The sequence below is a fragment of the Sphaerodactylus townsendi genome, linkage group LG13 (assembly GCF_021028975.2).
Source record: "Sphaerodactylus townsendi isolate TG3544 linkage group LG13, MPM_Stown_v2.3, whole genome shotgun sequence".
NCBI classification, from domain to species: Eukaryota; Metazoa; Chordata; class Lepidosauria; order Squamata; family Sphaerodactylidae; genus Sphaerodactylus; species Sphaerodactylus townsendi.
In genome coordinates this window covers 34,853,215-34,879,987 of record NC_059437.1, presented here as the reverse complement: position 1 = coordinate 34,879,987, position 26,773 = coordinate 34,853,215, and the positions used below count along the sequence as shown (strand labels likewise).

Genomic DNA, 26,773 nt, shown 5'->3' with positions numbered 1-26,773 from the left:
CCAGCACTGCACTCATGCTCGCCTGGGCATTTCCCCTCACCTCCGCTGGGAGTGTTGCAGGCCCAGCCCCCTTCCTCCTCCTCCTCCTTCCCCCCACCGGACTTAAGGAGGGGTTGTGGTACCTGCCGGCGCTCGTCCTCAGCGCGATTCCCCCACGCAGCAGCAGCAGCTTCAGGGACAACCCCGCCGCCATTTTTGCGCTATTGCTGCTCCTGCTCAGTCACCCGTAGCCGCTACCTCGCTCACTCCACACCACGCTGCCACCTCCACTCACCACCCGGCCTTTCTTAGGGAAAGCGGGCGGGCCCATGGCGAGAATGAGGCGGGCGCAGCTCAGAGCGACCTCCTCTCAGCGCCGCCTCCGCCTTCGGGTCAATTTTGCGCTATGCGGGGTGTGTGTGTGTGGGTATGGAAGCACCGCCAAAGACTCCTCTCAGAAAAGCTCCTTTTGCTATGAAGGCGGGAAATGTGGACGCGCCTTTGGTCGTTTAGTGCAAAGACGCTCAACTTTGTTGACCCTGTGGGCAGTTTGGGAACTTTGAGAAAGTAGTAAATGACTGCCACCAAGGAAATGCAACCTGCTATAGGGCACATACTGACAAAAGATTGTGAGGGCTCCATGCTGGAGGTAATTTTCTTTGGACTGGCAGCAGCTACCGACCAAATGGCTACTCCCCTGTAGAGTTCATAGACCTCGGGTCTGAAGCACCTTCTGCACTAATGAAATGAGGCGGGTATGGGGGGAGGCCGACATTTGGCTCTCTGCTTTGGAGAAGAAGCTGTGGCTCTCAGGAAGTATGTGGATGGGCTCTGGTGCCCAGAGGTGGTGACAAATTGAAAAATTGCTACCGATATAGTGTGATGATGTCAGTATTTGGGTGCTCTAAAAATAAATTTTCTCAAATTGTAACATGACATGTTTTCTTACTAAATATATAGTCAAGAATGTTTGTTGCCTCACCAGAATCCCACTCTGGAAGACCAAATAACTCTAGGGTGAGCTTTGTTCATTTCAGGGCAGCTGGGCCATCTCTACTTGTCATGTGATAAGGAAGATGTTACTACCCATCAGGTGCAGATGTGCAGTCAGACTGACCCACACATACATACATGATTGGATGTCAGGCCTCTGGATGAACATGTAGTTCCATGGGATTTTCATTTATGACTTTTTCTTCTGATTCTGTTCTGGTGCCTTTGACAACTTCCTAGTGCACAGAAGATTAATAAGTGAACATTTTCCTGCCATGAATCTCAGTGGCGGGAAAAGCTTCCTAGTACATTTCTGTGAGGCAGTCTTCACAGGAACAAGTTGAGTAAACAAAAGTAACCTCACTAGTTTTATATAGTTTAGAAATGAAGGATGTAAACCCTTTTACTTGAAAACTAACAAATCAATTTCCAATTAAGTTGAGGTCAAACTATTTATAACTGACTAATATGTTTCATATTACTGTTCTTCTTGTTGTAGGTCTATGTGTTTAATTGTTTTAAAAATATATGTGTATACACACAGTTTTTAATGTCTGAAATATTGGAAATGTTTTTACTGTTCGATGTTCACCACTTTGGCAACCCAATATTGAGTAGAAAGATGACAGGATTTTTAAAAACAAATAAATATATCAAAAATTTGTTCCCATCCATATTTGACACATGAAAAACTCTTTCACATGGTTTATATGTCTTCCTGGAATTCATGCACCAAATCATACTCTTTTGGGGTGGAATATTTAATTCAGAGTATCAACTACCTTGATTCTGTACTCATAGTCATTAACATATACCTGAAATTCCTATTAAAAAGGTGGGCTGGATAGGAATCCATTCTTTTGGTATTGTTTAATAATCTCTATTGAATAGCAGAGCTTCTTAGGTATGATTAAATAATAAGTGGCTTGTGGGTGTAAGTACTACTGAAGGTAATAACCCTTAGGGCATCATCCTGCCACATCGATCATTGTGATTGGAACCTTGCAGAGGAATTTTGCCAATCGTGCTCTCTTTTGCACAAGGTGCAATGTCTGAAGCCATTTTCAAGGACATTTTCTGTTTTTACCCATCTAACATCTGAACTCAGAAAACATTAGTTCAGTATAAAGGTGCTAATACAATGTAATCTTAAAAGTTTTCTGTGCCACCTTCAGCAGCTAGCATGGTGCTTAGTGTGGGGTTGCTTGTTTGATATTTCAGCATCTAGTTCACTTTGTGATGGAGGTGTTGTAATGTCTCATTTTGCCAGTTTGGTCAGCAATCTCCTTCCTGTGTTGGATGATTAATTCTGTTTTATAACTATTGGTTAGTGATCATAATTCACATAATTAGTAGAAATATATGTGGGAAAACTTGTTTCTCAAGAACATCTAAGGTGTGGAAGCAGATGTGAAGATAGGTCAGATGGGATTTGAAATAAAACAAGCATACTTTAAACTCCAGAGGGGTAGGTGTTCTAGTTTGTTGCAAAATGACAATCTTGTGGTTCCTTAAAGACTAACAGATGGGTGCCACAGACTTTTATGAGCCACAACCCACTTTGACAGACAGACTGAAGTAATCAGCCTTATAAACCTAGGGAGGTATGTCTAGATGTGGTGTTAGCCAAAAATTTATGGCAGGCTCCTGCTAATTGCTTCTGAGAATACACTCTCAGCTGTGCCAGAGGGAAAGGATACCTTCTAGTTCTGTTTGCTTTGATGAGCCTATCTGACTTTTGAAGCTGGCATTTCATGTCTACTGAACATGCCCCCCCCCCCTTTCTAAAGGGATTTCTCTACCATTGTGATACTTGTGACTGATTTTGTCACCAGGACCAACAGAATGTTCCAAGTTCCTTGTTACATGTAAGAGTGCTGTGTGGTTAGAGATGTGGTGTGGGGTTGAGTTCTGGTTCCATCTCTTCCCATTGTATCCTGGCTATCTAAGAGGGATTTTGTTAAGACCACATTTCTTTGTGGCAGAACTCATTTTCCCAACTTCTGCTTTCTATCTTCTTTTCTCAGTAAGCTCTTGTGGAGTTGATAGGCTCGCTTCATGTAAACCTTTTCCCTTCTTGTTTGTCTCCATTCTCCCTTCTTGTACAAAGGGTTCTTCCATCTCAGAGATGTTATGGTATTAGTGGGAATGGTTGTCTGGGGAGGCTATGGGATTTCTGGAGGGGTGTGTGTCTCAGATGATCTGTAGAGGAGGCTGACATGTTTGAATCACTCATCCTCCTTTCCTTAGTGTCACCCTATCAAAAGCATAATTGCTTGTGATCTTGAGTAGCTTAAGGGAATTTGAACCCACACATTCATTTAAAATGACAGTTACAGGGTTCCTGATGGATATTCTCCAGTGATTAATACAGTTAAGCGCCTTGTGTTGCATTTCTGCCTTCCATGTTGTTGCTTTGTGCATTGTAGGGTATGATGACATTTACTTTTATTTATTGGCTACCTCTAACTTAGGCTGTTTCCGCACGCGAGGCGAAACGAAGCTAGGTCGATGATTTTGCACTGACCGACGCTTGGGACCGCCTGCCAACGGACGGTCCTGGAAACAGCCGGGCAGCCGGTGCCGCTGAACAGCTGGCGCTTCGCAGTCAGTTCTGGAGATAAATCTCGAACCTCGGCGTCATCACTGAGGAGCCTGGGAACATGCCCCCCCGGTCTCCAAAAACCTGCTCCAGCCGGGCGGGACATGGAAGATGTCCCCAGGCCTCGGCGACAGCTACCGGAGACCCAGGCGGGACAAGGTAAGCGCCGGTGGGGAGGCGTACCGAGAGCTGCTGCCGCTAAACCGCCGGCAGCGAAAGAGGCAAGCTCAAACAAGAGCGCTTCCAGTTCTGGGGAAAGCGCCCGGTTGAGCCGGGGTCGGCTGGTGCGCGACAAGGGCGTGACTGCATGCAGTTGCCTCTGGTAATGGGGAGGCCTGGAGGCGGCGTTCATGCTTGCCGTCTCCAGGCCGCCATTAAATGCCCGTGCAGAAATGGCCTTAGTTAATATGGTAGTGGCATCTTTGATGGATGTTGGTGGTGTCATAATTAACTATGGTGTTGTTATACTCTTTATTAATTAAAGTTATTTGTTTTCCCCCCTCTTTGATTACTTGGCAAGGAGAGCACAGGATGCTAATTAAGCCCTACCCAACATCATATTATGATCAATCCTGAGGAGGAATTACACTAGGCTGGAAGAAGTGTTCTGCCTCAGATTTCAGTCAAGTATCAATGAAGAGACCACATGTTATTTAGTTTATTTTAATCTAGATGGATATATATTTTCTACCTCATGCAGTCAGATGTTTTGTGCTGACTTTGTTCCACCTTTTTAACAGTTAACATGGAAATCAGATAATAATAGAGGCTGATGTAAATTTTTGTGCAAGAAAGGAAGATATACAGTTCAATCCAGTGAGGTTTCATGTGTTTTGAAGCTCCACAGAGTTCTGTTTCAAACAAATAGCTCATGTAGAGAAGGTATAAAGAAAGGGTTCATCTCCCATTCAGTTATTTCCCTGTTTCAGACAGACTCTGTCCAGTTATTCAGCCAAGGCCTAACTGTGATGAAACATTTCTAATGCTTTCCATCTGTGTCCAACAATGGGGCCTCTTACCCCGCCCATCATGTTCCTTTAGTTGTTTCTTGCAACTACACACTCACTATTCCTTTTCTGTCCTTCCTCCATGTATTAGGAGGCAGTGCCTAACCTCTTGTTTTCTTCCCATAGTGTCACTCATTGCTCTGGAATCCTGGTATGAGGCAAGGAGAAGGTTTCAGCATAGAGTAGAACCAGCTTTATGCTGCACATCAGCAATTATGACGGCAGTGACGACCACCATCCTTGTTCTAACCACTGTTACTCTTCTGTCTACAGGTAAGGATAATACTGAAGGAGACAAAAAGCTGACCTATAACACTATATAGATTGTGCATTATATTAATTGTGTGACTAAGAGGGTAACATCAGCAAGCATATTCCCTTTTCCCTCAGGAACGTTCCACCTTTCCATGAACCTTCTGTATGCATTTTAATTTTTTAAATAGTGCTTCATCTAGATCAAGGCAATACCTTTTCTCAGTGCTGAAGTCCTTATCATACTTTGTTATTTATACAATTCACATTGTATAATGACACATCACCTCCCCAGAAAGTTTTTAATCTGAATTTCCAGTTACTCCGGAGGAAAATGCCAGGTTAGCAAGAGAGAGGGGGAAGGAATGAAAGCATCCGAAGTCACAGTGCAGAGACAGGAGCAAAGGTCATTACATATACTGGGGCCAGGACTGACTTCAGCTGAGAGTGAGGATGAGGGTTTGCATCAAAGACTTTAAAGAAAAGGTGAATTTTGATTTGAAGGCAAACACAGATGGCACCAGGGAAGTAATTAATGATTCAGAAGGACCAACAGCAATATACAGTGGGCGGGCGGGGGGATGAAAATTTGCAGTAGCTTACTCCTACTGATCATCCTCTTTTGTTTGACTGATCATCCACCAGCTGCCCTCTGTTTTTGCAGGGAAGAAATTCCGATGGTGTACCCTTTCTGACCTGGAGCAGAGGAAGTGTGCAGAACTGTCCAAAGTTCTTCTGAACGTGTTGCCTCCTGCCACAATCAATTCCTTTGCCAGAGTTTCCTGCATCAGAGCCCATGATACCTATGACTGCATAGAAAAGATCAGGGTAATTTCTTGGAAAATTTAAGAATTTATCACCATCACAAATCTATCCTTTTGTACTGCATTCGTTTCAATAGAGAAATAATTCTCTATTCTGGTTGCTAAAATGCACTTGTCAGCCTGATCTGCTTACCGACTCAGCTTCTTCCTGTGCCCATATGTGATAGAGCCAGACCCTTTGGTTCTCTGGGCTAGTAGGGTCAGAACAAGAGGCATAAAAAAGGATGGACTTACATGGAATGTATACGTGTACTCATCCTGTAGTAGCCCATTCCTTGGTAGATTACCTACAGATACAATAAGCTTACCAACCCCCTGGTTTGACTTTCCATTCTATTAGGTATTTTCCCTACACCAAGATGAACCCCTTCTATGAGAAGCTCTATGAGGCAGCGCAACAGGTAGCAGATTTTGATCATCATTAAGGTAGCAGAGAGGGAGATGGATCTTACTACAGGGCACAAGCCACACAGAAGTTCTGTTACATAGCTTATATTGAATTAAACTAGAAATTGTATAAAAACTTCATACATTTTTTTTGCAAGGAAACAATTTGTCTTTTCCTTTAAACAAACTTCAGTTAGTCTTGCCTTCAGATTTAAAAAAGGTGGAAGGACTGTTACTTGTCAGATCTACATGGAAACTGGAGTTGTCATGTAGAACACAGGCAGTGCGATCAGGGGCAGGGGGAGTACCTGTATTACAGCTGGGGAGATGGTACAGCTTAGCTGCCTCCTAAGTGGTTTTCTGCACCGTAGCTAGCAACCCAACAGGGATGCTCTCCCAGTCCCTGTTGAACCATTTGCGCTTGCACTGGGCCGCTTACACTGGCGCCACACATGGGTACCACCGCAACCGCAGCAGCAGTGCACTCTAGAGAACCTCTGGTGCAGGAGTTTGCATTAGTGACAAAGGGGGCATGCATGGAGATAGGGATGGGATTAATCAACTCCCTGAGTCCTTTTGGCACAGGAATGCCCATGAACTTACACTGGCAAAAATCTAGCTTTTACCCATGGAGTGCTCTGAGTACACTGCTGCGGTGGTTGTGGTGGTACCCATGTGTGAAGCCAGTGTAAGTGGCCCAGTGCAAGCGCAAATGGCATTTATGCCATTGCTGGAATCACACCACCACCTCAGCATTTGTGCGTTGCTCTGTAACCATGCAATCCTAAACAATTTTCTGGGAGTAATCCACATTCAATTAAATGGGAATCATTTGTTTTTGTTATTTGTAGTCTGCCTTTCTCACAGGAACTCAAGACAGATTACACAGAGTGGGTTAATACAATCAACAGGACATTCAGTAAACCATTAAATGGGATTGGAGTTGTAGAACTGATCAGAAATCTAAAAAGAAAAAGTGAAGGAAGCATGATACATTAAATTATGCAAATTTCACAGTAGGATCCAACATACAACCAGCTAAACACAGTGGTACGGGCCACAGTCCCAGATGATTTATTCAAATAACGGGCAACCTAATCCAAAGGGAGGGCGGTAAAGTGTCTGGGGATGATGCCACGGCAGTGCACCTGCACTGTCTCCAGTGTGGGAAGGGGGAAAAACAGAGAAACCCCCCCAGCCACATGAAAAATCCCATGGGGAAGACTGATATACATCACACTTTTTGGTGGCATGAGTCAGCCTCAGGCGTAGGGGGCATTCCTTGTCTAAAAGTCTGCTGGAAGCTGACTAACATTAGCTCTGCCTCCGGAACTCCCCCGGAACCCCTCCCCCACAATACTGGTATAAGCAGTTGTTCCAGAGGACCATTGCCACAGAGGCCAGCTTCTGGGTTAGGCCGCCAAGATAGTGGCTTAATCCTGGTGTCTGTTCCACTTTGTGCAGTGGGCACAGATGCTAACCTAGGGCTGCTGTTTCTTCCAATGGTGCTTCACCCCCCCAACCCTTGGATTTCACTCTTTCGTATATCTTTTTTGTATAGTGCTAGCCCAGGGGTCTGCAACCTGAGGCTCTCCAGATGTTCATGGACTACAATTCCCATCAGCCCCTGCCAGCATGGCTTGGCCATACTGGCAGGGGCTGATGGGATTTGTAGTCCATGAACATCTGGAGAATCGCAGGTTGCAGACCCCTGTGTTAGCCTATTGCCTATGTGGAAAAACCATGTTGAATAATTCAGTTTTATACAGTTTGTGGAAAGCCACAAGGTGGGAGGCAGAGCCTTCTTAACCTCCTTCATCAGACCTATTTAGGATTGCTATCTGAAAGTCTATCAATGGCCATTAGGCTTTTCTCTCAGGTCCTTCTTTAATAACTAAAATGAAAATAATGTGACTTAATATTAGTAATTATATCAGGGTCCTAGTAAGTCCCTTGATGCCTTACATGTTTTGCTGAACTGCTGCAATTAACAGTAAACGTTCAAACATATCAGTGATTGTGTGTACAAAATATCTGTTATGGGAGGTCATGGTTATGTTTTGGGGAAGACATTATTTTAAAGGGTTTCACAGTTCATGTCCATAAATTGCTACATACCTGTTGGTGAGACTTCCCTCCTAAGCTAATTAAAATCTGCCATGATTGGAAGTTGGATGTTAGCCAGAATTTCAGACATTGACTGGAAACTCCTACCAAGATGGAAGAATTTGACTTGAAGACATTCTAGTGCTGCTTTAAATAGTTTTCTTCTGTTTCCCCCTCTCCTTCTTTATATATAGATGAATAAAGCAGATGCTGTTTCCTTGGATGCTGGAGTTGTGTATTCTGCTGTAAAGCTTTTTGGCCTGACAATGGCGGCAAAGGAAGTCTATGCGGAAGGTCAGTTATTGTTATCACATGGGTTCTGCTAGCATTCAACATCTTTTCACTGAGCCAAGCCTGGAACTCAGTATAGTCCCAGATCTACATTCCTGGTGGATTTATGACACATGGGAGAACATTGAAAGTATGAGTAAGGGATCATGGGAGTATCTTAAGTAGTTTGCTCTGGAAGCTCTTGTCACATCTTTGCCTAGGAGGAGAATGAAGAGTCACACCTTTGCCTAGGAGGAGAAGGAAGAGTCACGCTATAGTTTTCTTACTCTGGACCCACAAACTTGAAGCCTGTTTATTTCCAGATAGAGAATTTGCCCTCATAAAGCTAAGGCTTATCTGCATCACAGTGTGTAATAAGGCAGTTGCTGACTCTCCAAGTCTCTCAGCTAAAATAATGCATTTTATTCAAAAAACTGTGGTGGAAATTATGCGGGGACGGGGGGATACAAATGGCTTACCAAGGCAGCCAGGAAGGTGAGGGGAGATCATGCTTCCATGTCTAAGTCTGGCCCCCAATGGGAAGAAGGCTTCATCTTTGCTTGTCTCTCCTTGGACTATTCCAAGTCATGAGGATGGGTTTTTTTCTTTTTACTTTCCAACAGAGGGGGTGGGGGAGAAGCAGAACTAGGTAGGCACTAGGACCCAAGTGGAGCATTCTACAACAAAGAAGGTTCTGCTCTGGGAGGATGAATATACAATTTTACCTTTCAGTGGAACAGAGTATAGACCAGGGGTAGGGAACCTGCGGCTCGAGAGCCGCATGCGGCTCTTCTGCCCTTGCACTGCGGCTCCATGAGCCGAGCCGCTGGCCCCATCCTTGCCCGCCCTGCAGGCAGCAGGGCGGGCGCACCAACTGCCCGCAGCCGGCTGGGCCATGCCACGGGCTTCCCCTCTCGCCTGCCCCGTTGAAGCGGGGCGGGCGCTTTCCCGGCGGCCGGCGAGGCTGAGCCGCTGTCCCCATCCTTGCCCGCCCTGCAGGCAGCAGGGCAGACCCATTCATGCGCTTCTCAGAATGAGCGGAGTAAAAGGTAAAAAACCCCCAATATATACAGTATTATCTTTATTTTAAATGTCAAAAATTATTTGCGGCTCCAAGTGTTTTCTTTTCCCATGGAAAATGGGTCCAAATGGCTCTTTGAGTGTTAAAGGTTCCCTACCCCTGGTATAGACACTTTCATTTTGTAAAGATGGCAGGCTAGGAACCTGTAAAAAGGAAATTATCAGTACTATGCTGCACAGGAGTTTTTGGTCAAAGTTGCAATAGTTAAAATTGCATAAAATCAGTGTAAGTTTATGTAAGAATAGGCCCAACGGAATGTATGTACTTTATTTTATTTATTACAATTTGGTAGATCATAGAGGATAATTTCTTCAGTTTGACTGACAGATACAGTAGGTTCTACATAGTCTGGCTGATAATTAGCAATATGTTTATATTGTGCCATAGCTGTACTTATAGTCTCGTTTGTTGTAGAATGACAAGGTTACAGTTTGAAGAAGAGACATCAGAACAAGAAATAAGTTGGCATACTGACAGTAAACTGTTGTAGTTTTGTTTATGACAACTAACACTTGGTTACTCTTCATTATAATTGTAATTTATTACATGGTTTACAATTATTTTGTTATTATTTTCTATAACAGTTTATACTATGTGCTTTTGTATTTTTCAGCAAGCCATTTAGAAATTTTAATCTTCATGCTATCTGTTTGATTTTGTAATAACTATACTGAATGTTTTTTAATTGACTATAGATTGTTATTATAAACGTTTTGCACCCTCTGCTACTGTGGACCTTCTTTGTTTCTGTATAAAAACAGATGGAATGTTAGCAAAGCCCAGCTGCTGTCATAAATGAAAAGTAACAAATTAAAATAAACCATAACATAATGCAATAAATAATCCCAGCATACATTTGGGGAAGACTGTTATGTAATAATGTGTCTGCTCCTAAAACACTTATTATTGTGAACAACTCCACTCTGAAATGTTATCCTTCAGGTGAAAGTTTGTAAAGGAACAGTTGGTAGTAAAGAAAAACGAGAGCAGATCCTGTTGCCAGGAAATGCCAGTAACAGAGTGAAATACTGGGCTTCCTACATGGCTGGATCTCTTGGCTCATTATAATTGCCTAGGCAGGTTATTTACAGTGCAATCCTAAAGAGAGTTAATCCAGTCTAAACCTATTGAAATGAATTATCTTAGACTGGAGCAACTCTCCTTAGGGACTTCACAGTTAATCTCATTGTTGTTATGATGCCTGCTCCAGAGCACCTGTCACATGTTGAATAAGTATGTATTTGTCTTTTTTCATTTCTTTGGTATAAAATCTATTAAGAAAACTTTGAATTTTAATAATGTATTTTATTTGCCTGCTCATCCTGTTCTATTCACACAGATAAGCTCTACCAGTATTTATAAAGGGGGATTCTGCATCTCCTTTTTCTGTAGGTGCCTGCATATTTGCTGTAGCTGTTGCCAGACAAGGAACACTGAATATCCAAAAGTTAAAAGGTACCCGTAGTTGCCACAATGGAGCCAGGTGGACTTCAGGTTGGAATATCCCTTTGGGCTTCCTTCTAGCTAGAAATGACCTGATATGGGATGAAGATCAGCCTCTAAGCCATGGTAAGTGAACAGTAAGAGATCAAGTATCTCCCAGTATCGTGTGCTGTTTATTGAAATTCAAGGAAAAGTGAAACATGTGTAGCACCCAGGTACCACATTAAAAATTATTTGCCCTAATTACAATCTAGCTACAGTGAAGTATTTTTTAAATCCTACAAGTTCCACCAAGGAAGATTTAAGTATATACCATTAGAAACAACAGGACACAAAACTCCTTAACTTTGATGACATCATGCCCATTATCTTTCGTGATATTTGACAGAAACACTTTGGTCACTCTCATGAACACAGACAGTTTACTATGAGAATTTAATATTGGTAAGTAGCTTATTAGTGTTTTATCCATATCTTTCCACTGAATGGTCTTTTCATATTCATGGACACATGCAACAGGAATCCAGCACTAGTTCTGTTTCAGTGATTTTCTTCACCAGCTGAATTCAAAGTCAAAAGCTGATAAAATGATTGTATAATTAACATGAAATACTAATTATACACACTACTCATTGCATAAAAGTACAAGACACTTGAACAATACTTACAAGATACTAACCAGAGACATCTACTAGAAACAGCTGCTTGTGATTATATTACTATTAGAGTAAAAGTGCCATACTAGGAGTTAATAATTAATGCAAGCGTAAATTAATACGGTTTTATTTGCATTTTGGTATCTTGCTTTATTACTCTGTGTTCTTTTGTATTTGTTCATCTTTTTATTTCTTCAGTGATCAGTGATTATTTCAATGCCAGCTGTATCCCGGGCATTGGAGTTACCACTCCTCAGCTATGCAGTCTCTGCCAAGGGCAGAAGTCTTTCATCCGGGAGAAGAACCACTTCTGTGAGTCCAGTGGTGATGAGCCCTTCTATGCTTCAGAAGGAGCCTTCAGGTGGCCTTGAACTTGCTCTTGCACTGCAATTCAATAATAATACAGGGGAAGCACACATGTTGTTTATGCTAATTTTAAAAAATTCTATGTGCAGATGTTTGAAGAGTGGGATAGCAGATGTTGCTTTCCTGGATCACCTAACAATAATGAATGTTACAGGTAAGCTAAAAAGTGCATGGTCAGTGATGGTGTTTAATTTCCACAGTGAAGAAATATGGGTAGCCCATATCTGATAAAACTATGAAGCAGTTCCCCAAGTATTAGATCAGCAAAGTCTTTTGGCCTTTACTGTGCTAGCTGCAGGTACCTAAAAATAATTAAGCTGTGGCCTTCAAGTCATGGTGGAAGAAGAAGAGGAGTTTGGATTTATATCCCCCCTTTCTCTCCTTTAAGGAGACTGAAAGGGGTTTACAATCTCCTTTCCCCTTCTCTCCCCCCCCCCCCCCTGCAACAAACACCCTGTGATGTGGGTGGGGCTGAGAGAGCTTGGAAGAACTGTGACTAGCCCAAGGTCACAGTGTTGAAGTGCACAGGCTAATCTAGTTCCCCCGATAAGCCTCCACAGCTCAAGTGGCAGAGCAGGGAATCAAACCTCGTTCTCCAGATTAGAGTGCACCTGCTCTTATGCCACTGCCTTTGCTTAACAATATCCTCACTCCTTTCTTGAGGAACAGGAAAAGGCAGAGTGATGCCCCTCCCCACTGCCCAAAACAAAAATTCCCCAGCAGCTTTCTCTTCATGGCAATATGACCAGCAGTTTCAGCCAGTTTGCTAAGGCACAGTGCTTCTCACTTCCAACTTCTCTGAGCGCCAGCATTATCTTTTTATTTTTAAGAATCAGAACATGAAGAATATGAACTTCTGTGTCCTGATGGGTCCACAGCACATTTGAATGCTTATGGAAATTGCAACTTGGGCCATGGGCCAGGACGTGCAGTTGTTACTCGCGATAATTTCCAGAAGATCACCAAGAAATTTCTTACTTTGATCCAGGTACTTTTGGGCCAATATGTTGAGCGTTTGTAGCTTCAGGAATGAGCGGAATTGTTGGGTTCCTGCCCTAAGGCTGAATTCACATAAAGAACACCTCAGTTGGTAATAGTAATTATTTTTCACATATCTAAAAAACATATATACTTTATCTTTATAAGTATCAGGGAAAGGAGTTTTAGTATCTTCTCTGATTTACTAGTTTTGTATATGTGTGTAATTTTTCTCTCACTAGCATAGCATTTGACTATGAAGTTCAAGGCGGGCTAGTCAAGAAATACTTCTGTTTTTGTCCAAACTTAAGCCTAAGTGTATCTAAAGGTAACGATAGTCCCCCGTGCAAGGTCCGGGTCATTACTGACCCATGGGGCGACATCACATCACAATGTTTACTAGACAGACTATGTTTATGGGGTGGTTTGCCATTGCCTTCCCCAGTTGCCTACACTTTACCCTCAGCTAGCTCGAAACTCATTTTACAAACCTCAGAAGGATAGAAGACTGAATCAGCCTTGAGCTAGCTGCATGAAACTGACTTCCATCGAGAACAAACTCAGGTTGTGAGCAGTCTTTGAGTGCAGTACTGCAGCTTACCACTTTCCAGCTTCTCCGTTGTTACAGGATGATGTTCTGTGTGGGTTACTACTCTTATCTGGTTCAGCTGGCAGAGCTTGTTATTCCAATGGAGCTGCTGAATATACACATATAGGAATAAACCTCTTCAAGCTATTGTCCTGCCTGCTCCGAGGAGCACTCAGCTTCCAAACTCTCACCTTTTTTCTCTTGCTTGGGTCTTACCTAGTATGGAGGCTATTGCAACATCTTCAAAATACTCTAGGTTAAGCCACTTAACAATCCAAGTCACTGTTAATATGCCTCATAAATTATTGTATTCACTTCTTTTTTAGTTTCCTTTTCTCACTGAGACAAGGCAAGGCAAATTGCATAATTAGAAGAACAAAGGAATAAAACCAGTAAAATACAAACAATTATTTCAATTGCAGTACCAAATACGACATAGAATAATTGGTAAAGATTTGTTTTGAGGAAGAAAGGCAGTGTCAGAGATGAGTTGCCATTTTGATTACTCATACTGGTAATTTTCTGATAGCCAAGGGCAAACCTGGCACAGCAAAAAAGATATGCTTTCAACTTGTCATCAGATATGACAGGTTTCCTCAGAAGAAGAAACAGTTTTGATCCCACACAACCGAAACCTAAGGGATCTCACTAGTATGGTGTTATCTTTGAAGAGTCTGAGTCAGAAAAGGAAGAGAGTGACAATGGCAGGTGAGGAAACATATGTGGAGCCATTCCACCTAGGCCAAGGGGCTTCCTCTTCTAATCTTGGAATGTTGATCCAGCCATTTCAGGAAGCCTCTCCTTTTGAGCCTAGAAAGCAGTATCAGCCCAACCCCTCATCACTGGCAGATGCAGACACATTTTGAGAAAGCATTCCAATCCTACAGGAAGCAACTGCTATTCTAATAGGGGCATGATGCCTCTTCCCAGTTGAGAACAGATGTTTCCTTTGTATCAGGCAGGCTTATGTCCTCATTATGGAGATGAATTCTTACATTTTGATTTTTTGGAGGAAATACTGTGGGATCCCAGGGCCTTCCTTACCTAGGCACTTATAATAACAAAAAAACCTCCACAAATATATGTAGATTCCACACTGATCCTTACAGGTTGATTCTGTAGCAGTATTGTCTTCTGACTGTGGTCCCTAATATTTATTTATGATTTTTCTAACTACTGGTGGGTTACTGTGTGGAACTCTTTTTTGTTCTAGAAGATATTTCTTTTTTTTCTCCAAAGTCCAGGCTGATCAGATCAACACCATAAGAGTTCTCCAAGTAATTTCTTTCATATGAGTGAACAGGTACTTCTGCAGTAAAATATCTTGTGCCTAATGCCTATATTTGGAAGATGCTAGTGTTTGAATATGCCTCTGTGCTGTGCTCAGAGTTACAGCCCTCCCACACCACTTAAGTGTGTGCAGTTATTTAAGAATAGCACACACACACACACATGGTGAAGATGCTTTTGGCTTTTGTTCCCTGGGAGCTATTATGGGAAAGTTGGGGAGTCTCTCTGTGTGTCATGCAGAGTATTTTAAAAACACAAGCCGGTGCTAACCTTTTTCCTCCCTTTCTTGGAAGTGTGTGTGTGTGTTTTATCAGAGTTTTGTGGCTAGAGGACCACTTTGTTATCATTGGGGAACAGGTATTGTGTTAGACTTGTCCACCCTAAAAATGCTATCAGGACAAATCAGAGCTCCAAGATGCCCATTTTCCTCCCACCCATGTTCTGCAGCCATAAACATACTTTTAATTCACCTGTCTCCTGCTTGGAGTCTTGCAATTACCTTTATGAATGGGCTGCACGAGTCTGCAAAAAGCTTGCCCGCCTCTCTCGGGCTTATCAGTCCAGGGAGGGGGTGGGGCTGAATTGGTCTTAGCTTCTGGAAGGAGGAAGGAGGCTTTTTGACATAGAGGAGAGTGATAGAACAGAAGCACCAAAAACCACTGTACTTTGAGAGCAAGAGCAGTCCCACCTGCACCCCCTTTCCTGTGTGAAGGTCTCTTTTTGCAAACCGGGTGGCCCTACTCTGGGGGAACTCTTTGCTGCTCCCATTGGTGGAATTTGCTGCCCTCCCCCCCATTGTTGGATGGGGCTGTAAGTCACTTTGCAGTGATGCACGTAGGCTATAGCTCACTATAAACACTTGCATTGCCTGCCGAAGTTTCCAAGTGCAACACCTTCTTAAAGGATCAGGTAGCATGTGATGTGAAATATCTCTGCCAGAGGCTCTGGGAAGCTGCCACTAGCTTTTAATACTGATTTAAGTGTAGTGTAGTAGGGCAGCTTCACGTGTATGTGAATGTATGGCTAGATTTCCCCATCTACTGGCCAGGCAAAGTAGTTGTCCAAAAGGGCCAGTAGTAGAATCCAAGTCAAAGTTGCTGAAATAGCAGTGGAACTATCCACCGGGATAGCCTGAGGCAAGATACAAGAAGCATGTCAGAAAAAGATGCTGTACTATCAGTTTGCAGGTAACTTAAAAAAATTATTAGATTTGTATCCCACCCTTTTCTGAGTATTGTCAGACTCAGGGCAGCTAACAATTTAAGATACAATCAATCAATATACAGAGCCCCTCGGGGATAGGGCGGTATAAAAATCTAATAAATAAATAAATAATATGATTAAAACGGGATGTTTTTCTATCACGTTTCGTAGTCTTCCAGAGTATTATTGTTGAAAGGAAGGACCTATATTGGCACATTTGTGATCTGCCGTCTGATATGAAGTGTAGTTTAAATTTGCTCTTGTTTCTTTTCTTGGGGTTCTTTGTGTTTTGGGGGCTCTTGCAGAGTTCCTGACCTGTGGGTGGTGAGCCTTCTGTGCAGAGGGATCCCACAAGTTACAAAATTGATTTTCCCCAAACTTGCTACCCCAGGGACTTTTACAGAGCATGCTTGGCTCCACATGTACAGATAGAGGGAGGGCATGCATTGATATTCCACTTTTTCTCTGCAGATGTGCACAAGAATGTCTCCCCAGTTCTAGAAACCAGTGGACAGTAACTTTCTTTCCCTTAATAGCATTGCAAATCTGAATAAGGCAGCAGTCATCTGATCTCATTTTAGTTCATGCCTCTGCTAAGCAGTGGAAGTTGTAGTCAGTAAATCTGTTTATTGTCTTTAGAATCTGTTTGGAAAGAAGGGAAAAGAAAGGGCCAGGTTTGAGCTCTTTACTTCTGCACCGTTCAGTGGAAAGAACCTGTTATTCCATGATGCTACTCAGCACTTGCAGGTAGTTGAAGAAGAGGCTGAGCTCAGTCATGTTCTTGGCTTGGATTATGTTGCTCTCCTGCAGGGTTTGGGGCATGAAGGTGAGTGTTCTCTTTCTCTCAGGAAGCTGTAGGGAAGGGAATGGAGAACAGCCTCAAAGAATAGAGCTCAATAAATGGCTGATGCAGTTTGTTCTTCCTTCTTTCCTGCTTCTTCAGGAAGTTCCCTTTCCAACAGTCTGGTGCGCTGGTGCTGCATTAGCAATGCTGAGCTCCGTAAATGTGAAGAGTGGGCTCTGAATGTAAAATCTGACCCTTTGGTCTGTGTCCAAGCAGATTCTATGATCAACTGCATCGAACTGATCAAGGTATATAATCTGTAGAGTGGAATTGTGGGTCTGTATTACACTATTATAATTATTTCAGAGAACTGAAGGAGGTACAATAGAGTCAATAATGGCCCACTACTTCATCATTCTGTGATCTCTGTAGTGCTTCTTTTTTGCTATGCTCCTTAAATCAGTAGTGAAACAGAAAAACTAATCTAACTGTTCACTGCAGTAGTGGATCTTATTATACAGTCAAGTATCTGGAAAAGGATTATTTGTTTGCAGCTGAACCGGGTTGATTTATTAAGTGTTTATGTGGGACGTTTAACATAAAAAAAATACTCAAAAATCTTAATTTTACCCTTCCATCCAACCACATTCTTAATTGTGTGGACATTATTCCCATTTTATAGGTAGGTCCCCTGCCTAATGATTAAGGTAGAATTGATGATCCCTGTCATCCAAGGTCAAGGGGCCACCTGATAGTTAGCTGATGGACATCAACCAATGCATGAGTCCTTCAACTTTTTTGAAGGATTTTGCAGATCAATGTCTCAGGGAACAACTGAACAAGATAGTGAGGGATCTATGATGAAAACTCTTGGAATTCATTTTTTTAGCAGCCAAGCTGCACACCAGCTATTGGATTAGCCCATGGAATGGGCGGAAAGGAAGTTAACCCTTTCCTCCTACACTATTTTCCTGATTTAAATCCTTGCTCCTCCTTAAGCAGCTATTTGCCCCATAGCAGAAAACATACAGGTTGTATTTGTACCTTCGTTTTATAAATTTAGTTGATTATTTATATGCTGTGTTGGTGGTTTTAAGTCATTTATGCAGTTTCTAAATGAAAAAAAATAACAAAGCATTATATATTTTTTCAAAATCTTAGTAAATAAATCTAGCTATATAATGAATTGATTTAAAGTAGCACTCAGCCTACAGTGTAAAACAGCAATTTGAAAAATATATCACCAGCTTGTCAGGTTCCTCCCAGTTATTCCAACCAATCCTGGTCATTTAATTCTCCTGTCCTTCAGCTAGAACCCTGGAATTCACCCCATTTTCAGGTAGTCTTGACCAAGCCTGGTTAGGATTTTAGCAGATAGTAAACCACACCAGTAAAAGTGTTAGGATTATTAAAATATAATATAAAAAGGTTCAAATTCAAGTAAATGGGTGCAGCAAAAATAATAACTTCTAACTCCTAATATTTACATATTGAAGATGAGCATAAGCAAAGTATCTGGGAGACTCATCATGACTAGTTTTTGTGTAAGTGTGTGTACCTGCCTGTTCATGTGTGGTGGTGGTGGTTATAGAAGTGCCCCCCTCCCAACAGCTCAGGCTGAGATCCTTTCAAAGGAGTCAATAAAATCAAGAATGAACATGCCTGACAAATAGGGGAGTCTTGGCATAGTACTGGATCTTAGCCCAACTTGGCACTAGGCAAATGGTTTTCCTTAAACTAGATGGCACAAAGGGCCTTGTCGTGGCCAATTGCCTTATCAGCAAGGATGAGGGGATATGAACCAGGGCTTGATATGATCTGTATCACTTTTGGGCTACCTCACAAGAGAGCAGGAGGTCCTTAAGGTATCTTCATCACAGGCTCTTTATAGTACCATCCTAAGGGGAGTTATACACTTATAAGCCCATTAATTTAGAAGGGTGTGTAACTCTGCTTTTGATACCACTGTGAAGGTTTTAAAGGCCAACATCAACCCCTTGAATTGCGCCTAAAAATAGGAGGCAGTCCACAGAGTTCTTGTTTGTTTGAGATACTTATAGCTTACCTTTCTGCCACAGCATTTAAGGTGGTTATAATTCAAAACTGCATACACTATAATACCCAACATAGAAAATAAAATAAGGATAGGAAGGGGAGAAGAAGAAAGAAAGCTCATGTATGAACTGAGTTAATGTATACGTTTTCATAGTGCCGAGATAGAATGGCTGCTTCAGAAGACAGGTCTCTGTGAAAAGCAGCCAGTGGAGAGGGGATGTCTTGATTCTGGCAAAAAATCCAAGTACTAGTATGAAAATTTTACTTTCTTAAAGAGGCAGTCTGCAACCTTCTGAGCAGGCCCTTGATATGTTTCAGAACAATGGGGCAGATGCCGTTACACTGGATGCCACACATGCCTATTTTGCCAAGAAGTGTGCTCTAGTCCCTGTTGCTGCAGAGTGCTATGGTGAGCTTCTCTTATTCATTTGATTTGTGGAACTGGGGTGGGGGCAGTGGTGGGATTCAAGTAATTTAACAACCGGTTCTGGGTTAAAAACATTGCACACTGAGGGTCTAAATACTATTTTGGACTTTGCACCATATATTTAAGTACTGACAGAATCAGTACATAAAGATAAGTTAGGGAACATTGTAAGAAAGTTAATTAATGGTGAAATAGATATTATCAGTGCCAGTTGGCACAGGTTTTAAGGACATCTGGAAGCTGAGAAACTTGGTGTACTGTAGCAGCATAGCCCCAATATTTGATTACAAAAGATTAAGGTAAATTGATGTGGGGCAATTTATAATTTGATGTAGCTGTAGCAGATATTTGATTAGTAAAATGCATTTGTTATATAGAATTGGAAGTTATTGTAAGAGACATTTTATTTTGTAAAACTATTTTATTTAAAGATACAGCACAGTGAGGAAACTGACTTCTTAGAAAGCTGTGGTGATCTTACAATTTGAATATAAAAACAGCAGTTTTCTGAAGAAGCAATGTGAAACAAGGATTAACCACAAAACTTTCTTGGGGATGAGCTGATGCACTTAGTCTACCCTACCACACCATCTTTGTTCTGTGGGTTAAAGGTGAGGTTTAGTGCTGATCAGCCAGTGAGGAGTCTCTGTTCTCTTCTGCTTTTACTTTTGGGGGGATTTAGGTATAGGGTATATTTTTTCCAAGTATGTTCATGGACCTGGCCCCACAGGTCATTCTTGGGGAAAATGTATGTTGTATTTAGGTTGTCAGTTCCACTTCTACATAATTTCTCTGTTGTACAGGACTGGAATGCACAAAACCTAGAAGAGAAGAGAGAAAAGAGTGGTTGACTCCCCTTACAGGTAAACGGGAGTGCCTGAGTAGAAAGAGAGGATTGGGAGGCTGATACAGTTATCTCAGAAAATATTGTTTTCTTCATTTTTAAATTTTCCAAGCAAGATTAAGTTTCAGGAAATAGCCCTTGAAGGGGTTAGTTGCCTGAAGCAAAAATTGCATTCTACCCTGTGCTTGTTAATTTTTTTTGTAAAGGTGTCTTTTGGGAAAGGCCCCACCTCCCAAAGGTACCAGTGCAATGAGCACTGCTCAAAAAATGCCCTGGCACTACCACTAATTAGCACATGGTACAATCAAGAAGTTTGTGGGCGTAAGCCTCATTAAAATAAATGGGAACAGCTCAGGAGCTCATTAGTTAATTTAAAAGGGAATGTGTGTGCTTCTTGATGGGTTGTACCCTGTGAGTTATATCTGTTTGACTACCACACTTCTGCTCTTAGGGCATCAAAAATCCACCCTTCCCAATTTGCTTATGGCAGGGCTGGCTCTGTGCATTCCGAACACGGGCATTTTTAATTCACAGTTCCTGTTGCTGTGCCACTCTGATTTCCCACTGCTGTTGCCACACAGCACTGCCTCCCATTTACACGGTTGCCTTAACAAAGAAGAATGCCAAGCACATAAATATTCACAATCTGGAGGGAAGGCGCTCTTGCCACAGCCATGTGTACAGTCCAGGAGGATGGCTGCTTCTTTCTCAGTACACCGTGAGGGCACTGGAGAATGAGTCCCTCAGCTGCAACATCAGCTCTGGTATGGATATCAGCAAAATCTTATTACATGTTTTGAGACAGCCTGATGTGAGAAGGGTGGGAAGAAAAGATGCTGGAGCCTGGTTGGGTAATTGTTAATAAGCAGCCCAGGGATAAGATTGTATCAAGTTTATACCAAATATTTCAAATATCAAAACACAGCAAGTCCTGATTCAACTCTGACTGTAGTCTATAGTCTCTTTGACAACCATTGCAATCTGCAAGTGTCTGGGACTGGCATTGGTCCTCATAATGATTGATCTTGAGAATCCTCCAATTGAACAGAGTGCTTTACATAGTGGGAGAAGAGACAGTATGGTGTCATTCTGTTGGATAATAGCAGGTGCTCCTTCTCCAAAGCTTACCAGGATTACTTTTGGAAGAGTTGCATGCCAGGCGCAAATGGGAACCTTTGCAAAGTCTGCATTGGACAGAAGGACATGGAAGGGGACAAGGGATTGGCCAGGTGTGCTGCCAATCATGACGAGCGCTACTATGGAAACATGGGTGCTCTCAGGTGAGCAGATTGTTTGCAAAGAGAGAACTAGTATTTAATATTAGTAGCTGACTAATTTTTTGCCAACTGAAAGACTGGATTTGGCTAACATGTAACATAACATAATCGTTTATATACGGTCAACGACCAGTATATAAAACCCCGTCTTACCATAATATACCAGTGACAATGGAATAAAATACATTTAGTACATAAATTAAAAGTTAAACACCATTATAAGAAGTACCTATGAAGTCTACTAAAAACTGTGACTTTCAACAAATTGATGATTTAAATATTTAGACATTTGCTGAAGATAGCTTGCTTTGAGATTTAATGGTGTCAGAATCCTCCATTGCTGGCAGCAATGCATGTGGCTTCCTCCAGTGCCCATCTTGCCTGCTGTGACAGGCAGTTTCAAGAGCTGCTTTGCTCTTGCTTGTTTTGAGGAGCATGGCCTGGACTGCTTCATTTTCTTTTCCTTGGATTAACTAGTTAGGTTGGGAAGACAGTCAATTGAACTAGACATTGTGCTAGTGGCAGAGACTGATGGAATCAAGGCTTGCATTTTGAGATTGTGAGGTATAATGCTCTAATAGCCTGAAGGAAGGAGGAAGGAGCCATGAAAATTGTGGTCTATCTTTGCTAGCACATGGGGTCTGGCTGGACAGTGGAGGCGAACTCTGGTTGTCCCCCCGGCTTGCCCCTGACCATGTCAGTGCAGCCTAGGCCTCAGTGAATTAAGCATTGATTTAGATATGCTGACTCAGATAACGCTACAGCTTGTCATGCATCATGCGACTAAAAGTACTGGGTCTTCATTTGTCTGTGATCCAGTTGGTTCAATGAGATTTTTTCTGTATTGTGACCATTCTTTGCTATTCTAGATGTCTCCTTGGTGACCCTAGTGGGAGAAACTTTGGTGATGTAGCCTTCTTGGAACATCATAATCTGCTCCAAAACATTGAGTGTAAGATTCTCTTCTCTTTCTAACTGGGAACATTTCTTCCCCCAAACAAGATTTTCCTCACAAGTTCTCACTGTTTATATACCATTGATTTGTACGCCACAAGTCAGCAAAATTCTCCTATCCCTCTTATATTCCTGGCCCTAGCTTTCCTGCTGTAGACTGTAAAGGTAATAGGGATGAGGGCTAGTTTGTTAGAATTAACAAAAGGGACTGCAGCCTACTCATATATTATTTAAAAGAGAGGAGGGGATGGAAATAAGGGTCAAGCTGGCACAAACTGAACTGCCATTTTAAATCTGCCCTTTCATTTCCAGCTAAAACTACACTGCAGAAATGTTTAACAATGTTTCCAAGTCTGGTAAGCCTGCCCAGTCTATGCCTGTAGCACTGTAACTGCTTCAGCAGAATTTTGAGAGAAGGTAATTTGTTATATAATTACTTCATCACCTGTGATGACCCAAAACGAAGCATCCTTAGTTTAAATAGAGAAAAAGTGTTGGGAGGGCTGGGAAGAGGGTGGAGAAGGACTTTGCTGCTGCCAGCAGTACAGTCATTTTTTAGAATATGCTACTAGATCCCTTGACATTCTTGGAGACTATAAAACAAACTTGGAAAAAAAATAAAATAAAATTAGCCCTTCCCTTCCTTGGGGTGGTGACACTGGGTTGTTTAGGGATATGTCTGGACATTCAAGGAAATATAGCAGCACTTTATTTCAGGAAACAGTATAATTAGCGAAAAACCATAGAAGGCATGGGTAGTAATTGTAAGGCTAATTGAAGAGTCGAGGGACTCAGTTACAATCAAAGGCAAACAGAAATAAAAGCATAACCAAATCAAACTCATTAAGTGCATCCCTGAGCCTAGTGTATAATACCTACTGGGGGTCGGAGATATCCACAAACAATTCTGTTGCAGATGTAGAGCAGAGGGTTTTAGGTAGGGACAACGGCACTATCATCTCATTAACCCTCACTTCTGGATGTGCAAATTCCTCCACAAAGGAAATCTTGTAATAAAAATGTTTTGTATTCTCAGATCTCCTATTTAGAACAAACTAACATTTTAGCTCTGTAACTTTCTTAATACCTATATCAAATCTTTGGATCCTGAACAACATGAACTTGTCTTATGGCCAACTCTTATTAGTAACAGCTTCACTTCCATTTCTTTGCAGACTTGGATAGCTCAGGCTGGGGAGCAGGAAATGCTTCCAGTGACTTCGAACTACTGTGCCCGGATGGACTTCGTGCTGCAGTAGAAGACTGGAAAACCTGCAACCTGGGGCCTGTTCCTTCTAACATAGTGGTGACACGCTCAGTGACTGTTAGTAAGATCAACAGTTTCCTGCAGCACTCACAGGTCAGCTTGAAAGTTATATATTTAAGTATTTTTTTTTTGCATCATTCAAGGTCCTTGTGATGGAAATCCTAAATGATAGCCCTACCCTAGTTTACATGGGATCACAAATCACTGGCAAATTCAGTGTGCAGATGACACTAAAATGAAAAACCAAGAAAAAGCACATTCCAGCAGTCACTACAGAAAGAATCTCACAGTGGTCACCAGGGAAATCACTGATAAGTGGGAGATAGTAATAGCCACTCCCCAAAATCCAGGAATTGCCCAGCCCTCCCAGTTCCTTGTTGTGCAACTTTTATGCAAGAGGACTTCCTAGCAGATTCTGTTGCCTACCTACTGTCTTCAACTTAACGATACCTCAAAATTTGTCTGTTGAGATGATAGTCTCTGAGTAAACCTGAGTAAGTCAGTCTTTTGCACACATTCACAGAGGAAGGTTCCATAAGGATCTGGGCAAATGTGGAACAATCCCAGGCAAGAGGCATAGGGGAGAGGGCTGAGAAAAGAATCAGCTGTCAAACTCAAACAACACTTGTGTCAATTTTCTTTTAGGAACCAAGCCCCGGGTCTACATTTCAGCTCTTTCAGTCACAACAGTATGGAGAAAGTGACCTGCTGTTTAAAGATGCCACTCATTATCTTGTTCCCACAAGACAACTGGATTATGAGGCAATTCTTGGAGCATCTTTCTTCCAGCTTGCAGCATCTGTCTTCAACTGCACTCATGCAGGTAAGCTGGGCTGCTCTGAAGGAAATACAGCAGGTTAGACTTCTGTTCAATAAACTGTGAACAGATTGTAACTGACCTGTGATGGGCAGTGTAGTCCCATGGAAGCAGGCTTAACTAATCCTCTTTTTGTTTAGCAGCCTACATTGGCTGCTGTAGTTTGGACCATTGGAAACCATCAGAAATCACGCACACTGCAGAGCTGCAGCTGGCCCAGGCTATTCAGTGTATCAGCTATAAGGGAAAGCATTAAGAGCCAGGAAGTGCCTGATGCAAATTTATTTAGGGAAGCCTTAGCCCCACTTGAAGCAAGAGAATAATTCAAGGACAAAAAAGCAACTCTGTTTTAAGAAAATGCAAAATTATTGAAAGCATTTTTATCCTAGAATTTTCTGTTGTTTTAAAGAAAAAGGAAATGACTGAAACACACATCCTTTTGTATAATTCCAGTCCACTTGAATAATTTTGCTTTCATGCCATACTTACACGCTTATAAAAGAACTTAATACACTTATACAATTTCATTATTCAGCTGTTTCAGCCTAAGATTCAAGTGGGAGCAGCAGTGGCGTAGGAGGTTAAGAGCAGGTGCACTCTGATCTGGAGGAACAGGGTTTGATTCCCAGCTCTGCTGCTTGAGTTGTGGAGGCTTATCTGGGGAATTCAGATTAGCCTGTGCACTCCCACACATGCCAGCTGGGTAACTTTGGGCTAGTCACAGCTTTTCGGAGCTCTCTCATCCCCACCACCTCACAGGGTGTTTGTTGTGAGGGGGGAAGGGCAAGGAGATTGTAAGCCCCTTTGAGTCTCCTATAGGAGAGAAAGGGGGATAATGTTTACCCTGCAACACTAACACAATTTTGTCCTAGGAAATGGAATCTTTTGGGCTCTCTGCCTTTCCCCCCATTTGTAACTTTGGGTGTGTTTCTCTGCCAGCTGAGTACCTCTGCACTCCATGGTTCTGACAGAGTGAGTTGAGGCTTATGCCACAGTAAGTTTTAATCCTTAAGGTACAAAAAAACCTTTTTTTGTCATACTGATAGAAGGATTTGAAACGGCTGTTGCAGCCACTTCAGATTTCATTTCTAGATGTAAATACCAATTAAAGAGGGAAGAAAGCAGAAAGGACCAGTTTATTCAATGTTGGTTTATTTTAATTTACTGGTAAACTGAGATTTTTAAATATATTTGGATCCTTTGTTGTGATATATCTGTATATTTTCACAACACCCAACTCTTGAGTGTTTGTAACATCATAAATTAAAATAATCCTCATTTGGTTTTCAGACATCCTTGATCTCTGCAGACAAGATACTTGCACATATACTGCCCCACACTGAATATCTGCTGACAAACTCGATGGACTAGACTGAATGAAGTAAGAATGTAGTATGAGGCTTGCGTGGTCCCACAAGACTTTTTACTGTTTCTTATTCTGGACTCATGATACTATATTCAGATGGCATTAGCTTGAAGGGTCTGTTTCTACTGCTGCTATAATTCATCCTCTTTACCTGGCTGGAAATTGGTGAGTAAAGCAACAACTCTTTTCCAAAGCATTGCATCATTGGAACAAAATGGGTGGGGGTGGGGGGCTTGCATTCTCTTTTGGGGAGAAGAAACCCCAAAACCCCAATGCCACATTTACTGAAATGGCTGTCTCCAAGCAGCGCAGCAGTATGTTAGTGCTGATGTAGCCTATTCTGCAGTTCTCCCTCCAGACATTAATTGCAATCTTAACAATCAAGCTGGAAGACTAGTCTCTAGTATTGCATCCAGTTATAGAAAAAGTGGGAAGAACAGCCTACTTGTCTAGTCCTCCTCTATTAGTGGCACAGCTTGTATTCTAACCCTATCTGCTCCTGAAACTAACAAGATAAATTAAACTAGTTATTAGTTAAAAGTTAGGAGAGGACATTACTCTTGACTCAGATTCTTGTTTTAATAAGCTCTGTAATTGTTATTACTTCTCCTAATTATGAACTTGATAGTCACATGCCTGCAACCAAAATATGGCAACCCAGTGAGGGAAGGGGTTTCTGCAGAACTGCCTGTGTATATGGAAAGTGTAAATTAAAAAACCCCAAACCTCTGCCGATGAAAATTGCTATGATGACGTTGATTCCTCACTTGTTCTACTTTAGAAACTAGGAAGTATTGAGGGAAACAAAGATTGGGGAAGCAATTGGCCAGATTAGCCTTTTACAGCTTACAGTAATGGACATGCCTGACAGCCCAAATATCCCTTCTCTAAATTTTAAGGTCTCTGCCCATCTTGAGATTATCTTCCTGAATCAGAGAGAAAACACTTTCCTCTAG

General features: G+C 42.0%; 2 protein-coding genes across 5 annotated transcripts in view; one reads left to right on the top strand and one right to left on the bottom strand.

The window, feature by feature from the left end:
• PISD (phosphatidylserine decarboxylase) overlaps positions 1–297 on the bottom strand; it is a 51,778-nt gene extending 51,481 nt beyond the window's left edge. The window contains exon 1 of the mRNA XM_048514974.1: positions 123–297. Within this exon, the coding sequence (XP_048370931.1) occupies positions 123–193 (71 nt within the window). The 5' untranslated portion in view covers positions 194–297. The remainder of the gene's footprint in view (positions 1–122) is intronic.
• LOC125443081 (melanotransferrin-like) lies at positions 115–26,558 on the top strand. 4 transcript variants are annotated; one of them, XM_048514967.1, is made up of 18 exons: positions 115–392; positions 4,708–4,854; positions 5,498–5,661; positions 8,345–8,444; positions 10,894–11,070; positions 11,799–11,961; positions 12,056–12,120; positions 12,797–12,954; positions 16,666–16,852; positions 16,970–17,118; positions 19,184–19,274; positions 20,096–20,155; positions 20,718–20,900; positions 21,260–21,416; positions 22,283–22,365; positions 23,543–23,727; positions 24,280–24,457; positions 25,742–26,558. In XM_048514967.1, exons 1-18 carry the CDS (start codon positions 386–388, stop codon positions 25,792–25,794), a joined length of 2,307 nt encoding a protein of 768 aa, XP_048370924.1. In that variant the 5' UTR covers positions 115–385; the 3' UTR covers positions 25,795–26,558. The 4 variants fall into 4 exon arrangements, with proteins under 4 accessions (XP_048370924.1, XP_048370923.1, XP_048370922.1 ...); XM_048514966.1 differs by having other exon boundaries at positions 270–1,311; XM_048514965.1 differs by lacking the exon at positions 115–392 and having other exon boundaries at positions 4,457–4,854.
• The last annotated feature ends 215 nt before the right edge of the window (positions 26,559–26,773 follow it).